Below are 4,796 nucleotides of genomic sequence, written 5' to 3' on the forward strand. Positions count from 1 at the left end.
GGTTAGCACAACGATAAGGTGTTCTTACCGAGTCACTCACCTAGATAAATCAGAGCCCACATTTTGTATATCTCTTGATTTCAGAAGTTTATCTGCACTCGATAAAAGTGAAGAAACCGGTTGGAAACTTCGGAAAGTCCTGTTAATGCTCGTGGCTTATGCTAGATACTTGTTATGGTATTGGATACTGGATTTCGTTACGGCGGAAAGTTTGAAATTCTACGTCTCATACGCACTTTTCTGCGGTTGGTAAGATCCCCCGAAATAAATCACATAGTTAATCGATAATCTTGATTACGCCACGGTGGAGAGATATGACTCTCAATGGACCTCATTACTTTGTGATAAAGACAAAACTGCATGCTATCTAGCATTTTGGCATAATAGCTGAAGTCAGGTCGTGACAAGAACCTTTAATTCCAAATCCCGATCTATATTCTTCATACTAACTTATAGTCCTTTTTGGCGCTAGTGAGTAGGTGAGTTGACCCGAGATGACTTTAACATCCCTTAAAGATCGTCCATTAATTATAGTATCAACTTTAACCTATTCTGACTAGGCAACACATGAATTTTTATGTGATGCTTATTGGTGAACTCTTTATAAGCTCGAGTGTGGTAGTGTACAGACGCGTGGTTCCTAGGGTTCGTATTCGCTAAGCCCAATGACTTTCTATAACTATTACATATAATTCACTTAGTATTGTTTGTTTGAATCTTTCCATTAATTTTTATTATTACATTACTACATATAATCATGGTATAAAAGAGCCGAGTATTTTTCGAATGTTTACAGTCCTCATTTAGTAGCTATCGTACCATTTGTAACTAGTTTCAGGTACCTGAGAATAGGAAATTTAGGAAGTCGTAAATTTACGCTTTTCAGTCCTATTAGTTTTTCGTTTGTCAACTTATCTACCTTGCACTACAGTGGTGTTCTAAACCACGATAATAGTCCCACCAAGCTCATTTCAAAGTTAAGCCCTATGATAATCGTAGTCGTGCCGGATGCAAGACGTCACTTTATTCGGACTACAATTGCTCCTAGTTGTTGTTTAAGAGCTACAGTGTTGCTCATGCTCGAATGTGTCTGTGGTTTATGGTCATCAATTTTAGTCTCATTTTGATGTATTTCAACTAACTCTCCAAAGGATGAGTGTATTTACTCATCCTAAAACAAAATTCCTCGCCCTAAATGAGTAATAAAATATAATGTGAGACCTCACAACTTGTCTAATGGGAATAAAGAATTAAACTCTGGAAGCTACAGATAAGTTAAATGGCTGATAACTACAACTAGAAAACCACTCCCAAAGCCAGATACATATGAAGTAAGACAAGTTACGACATTTGATAATGTATACTTGTTGTACGACTGCAGAACTGATTGATCAAGGTAAACCGTTTAGTAAATGTATATCTAACGCGTTACTAGTAATAAGCTGCACATACGTTGCTTACAAAGATTTCGTTGAAGTAATTAGTAGGAGTTAACATTCATTGACATAGTTTTCAAGGTTTCATTTACGCTTGACCTCAGTTGTCTGCACAAGTATAACAACTTAGTAAAATTTCAAACTCATGTTCTAGACAAGGTTAAGTTTTGGTTTAAAAAATGAGTATGTGAGGTAGTCAAGCCTTAGTTTTTTCACTTATGAATGCATCGATCGACTACCAAGTTACTGGTACGTGTTAAAATAAACCTATTAACAATGTTTTATATCTTGATTAACAAAATAGAAATAACAGTCTAAGTCAAATCTCATCTATTAAGCCGAAATGAGGTATAGTATTTGTTGGTTGACAGGTTCAGTGTTGACTTATTCAAACACGAGACTGGATAATTTAAGTTGGAATATACAACCTAAGGTTTCGAGGTCGTAGGTTTACTTTACCAATAAGCTTAGAAAGAATACAGATAAAATTTATCAGTAAGTCCTCACTACTCAACCAATAAATATTAAGTTACTTCAGTTCATAAACCTATCTTTCTTAGTGAAATCAACCGACGTATACTATTAACTCGCTAAGGTTAAACTACGTGGACTCGCAGGCATAAAACCTAATAAATATTCCCTTGATTGTGGTTTTTAGCTTTAGAATTTTGTATAGCTTTGAAGATCTTATGCCTATTTGATTAAATCAAACATCTTTTGATATTTCAGCATGTTTAAGTCATAAAATGCCGTCTAGAATTTCAAAATGGTTATCTTCCTACAAACCATCATCTCGTGAGGCGATGGATGAATTTATCACATGGATGTATTCAAGTAACAAACTAGTTGATGATATAGAAGAGACATTTGAAAGACTAATCTCCTCCAATACTATTTCCGATGTCTGTCAAAGATTATTTGTATTTTATAAGTCAGGTTTGCCGGCCCTACAAAATTTTGTTGTGCTTCTTTTACCATCATTATTGCATTCATATTTATGTCATTCTTATGAAGATAATAGTTCATCATCTCAGACAAGAAAAATTGTTCCAAATATATCAGATTCATCCCAGTCATCATTTTTAGCCAGTTTGAGTTTGCTAGAATCATATTTGCTGAGTATATGCAATTATTATCTTGTAAAAGCCGACCCTTTAAAAAGTAAATCTGAAGGCTTTATAAGTGATATTAATAACTTTCGTCTACCATCGTTAACCACACCGTCTGTTTTTCATAATCCTGTTTCTATAAAAGAAACAATCGAAAGAAATGATGCTAATGTTAAAACTGAAAGTGAGAATTTGAATCCTCTTAGAGTATCTGCGATCATATGCTTAGTTCAAAATTATATTGAAATATTATCCACTATTGATTTACAAAATCCTATTATGTCTGTGCTAGTATTTCACTCATTGTCAAGATTTTCAAAATTTTCAGATCGTGTTGTTAGCATATCAAAACGTCCTCGTATTCCAACTTCATCTGGTTTATTGATGGTATTATTGGATTGTTCAGATCTTATTTTATTTAAACTCGATTGCTTTGATAAATACTCTGGAAGTAATAATCGTCTTACTGACTCAATCCGATCCTCTATACTAGACAATATTATAGAAATTAGTAATCGTGCTACGCACCATTGTTTTTCTTCTTGTCTTTTGGTATGTCAGTCTTTATTACACTATCGCAGTATTTATTACAATTATTGTGATCAAAAACGTAGGATGGAAGATGGATATATTCGGGATATTGAAAATTCTCCTACTTTTCGAAATGGACTTACTAATTCTGCTCACATTCCACCTATGATCTCTATAAACTCTCCAGAGGATAAAACTTCACGTACTGAGTATACTCCTCGACCAAAACTTAGCTCTACAAATGCTGAGGTATTTACAAGTGCTTCATTTAAACCAGAAATTGTATCTGAAGATATAACTCCAGTCAGTGAAAATTCTCGATCGTCCAGACCAGACAAAATGACAGGCCCGGCGGAGGATGTTAATAATGGGGCTAGTGCAAGTGATAACACCAATAAGAAGCATTCCAGTGAATTACATGAGAGAAAATACAATAAGTTAAAAATTGGTGTTGATTTCCGAACCAAACCAAATGATCATAGAAAGCATACTTTGGAGAGATTATCTGCACACCATGTAAAAAGTAATAACACTGAGAAGTAGAACTACAAATCTTGTAAAATTTCTAGTTCAGTGGATATTATATAAATTTAATCCTGATCCTCGTCTTTCATTAGCATTATAATTGCTCATTATCTTCAATATTTTCTAATAAAACACTTTCGTTGATTTACGCTCAGTTGGAAAACGAGGTGTTGTTCATGACTTGCATTTTCTCGCATCTGTGTTACTCCTTTTACTTATTTTCGTAACTTTTTATTTCTTACATTCTCATATAGTCTTTACAATGAGACCTCTTTGTATAGTTCTTAACTTTTTCTATCAAATTACCCAATTATAAATATCGTACTTTCAATTGGAAATTATTGTATATCTTATGTAATATTTTATTTTCTTTATGCTACCAGTTATACGTGTTCAGTTGTTTTAAAAGAAATACTGGTTTAGTAAGTTGAAACTTTCGTAGGTGTTAACGTAATTGGACCTCTTAGATTTCATCAAGCTTCGTTTCTTCAACTAGGTTTGTTTATTTTGAATGTATAGTCTTTTTTCAATCTCATCGATGGTTTATGGAAAGCTGTGTGATTTTGTACTGGGTAGACAGTTGACAAATATCGAGAAGTACTAGGATAGCATAGTTGATGAACGAATAGATAAATGGGTAATAAGATATGAAGGATTATAAAAAGGGGATGGATTTGTACCATTACCACATACTTTGAAACATAACCACTAGTTTCCGAAATCTCTTGTATCTTATTTAGATAGATAGCTTTACAGCCCAACATCTAGTAAATAAACCAACTGATCCTGTATATTCGTCTGAACATCTTTTTAACGGCTAAATCATATTATTGATATATCAAGTTGTTATATGTCGTAGTTAAGCATCTATTCACTGGACACTTCAGTTAATTTGATTGAACAGTCCGCTAAAATGACAACTAGTCTTTTGAGTTCACCAAACGTTTAATAAAATATGTGCGTATTTGCTTTCAATCTATATGTGAAGTTTCATTGGTGTTGATATTGAGTAACAAGCACTCAAGTTTTAAAGGTATTTGGTGCTAGAGACAATGTTTGCGATGTATTAAACTCCTAAAAACCAAAATGGTGTAAACTATAATTTAAAGATTTCATGAACATTAACTACTTTCATATTTCGACAGTTTGATTTATCATCCTCCCAAATGGCCTTCCTGAGCACACCTAATTTACG

General features: G+C 33.5%; 1 protein-coding gene across 1 annotated transcript; it reads left to right on the forward strand.

Moving 5' to 3' along the window:
- The first annotated feature begins 233 nt into the window (after positions 1-233).
- On the forward strand, positions 234-3,984 carry Smp_102410 (hypothetical protein). The gene is made up of 2 exons (XM_018795551.1): positions 234-249; positions 2,166-3,984. The coding sequence occupies exon 2, from the start codon at positions 2,183-2,185 to the stop codon at positions 3,617-3,619; it is 1,437 nt and encodes a 478-aa protein (XP_018649853.1). The 5' UTR covers positions 234-249; positions 2,166-2,182; the 3' UTR covers positions 3,620-3,984.
- Positions 3,985-4,796: the final 812 nt, after the last annotated feature.

The sequence above is a fragment of the Schistosoma mansoni genome, chromosome 2 (genome assembly GCF_000237925.1).
Source record: "Schistosoma mansoni strain Puerto Rico chromosome 2, complete genome".
NCBI lineage: Eukaryota > Metazoa > Platyhelminthes > Trematoda > Strigeidida > Schistosomatidae > Schistosoma > Schistosoma mansoni.

Coding starts and splice junctions, on each gene's coding strand:
- Smp_102410 (XM_018795551.1), top strand. CDS start 2,183: ATGCCGTCTAGAATTTCAAAATGGTTATCTTCCTACAAACCATCATCT.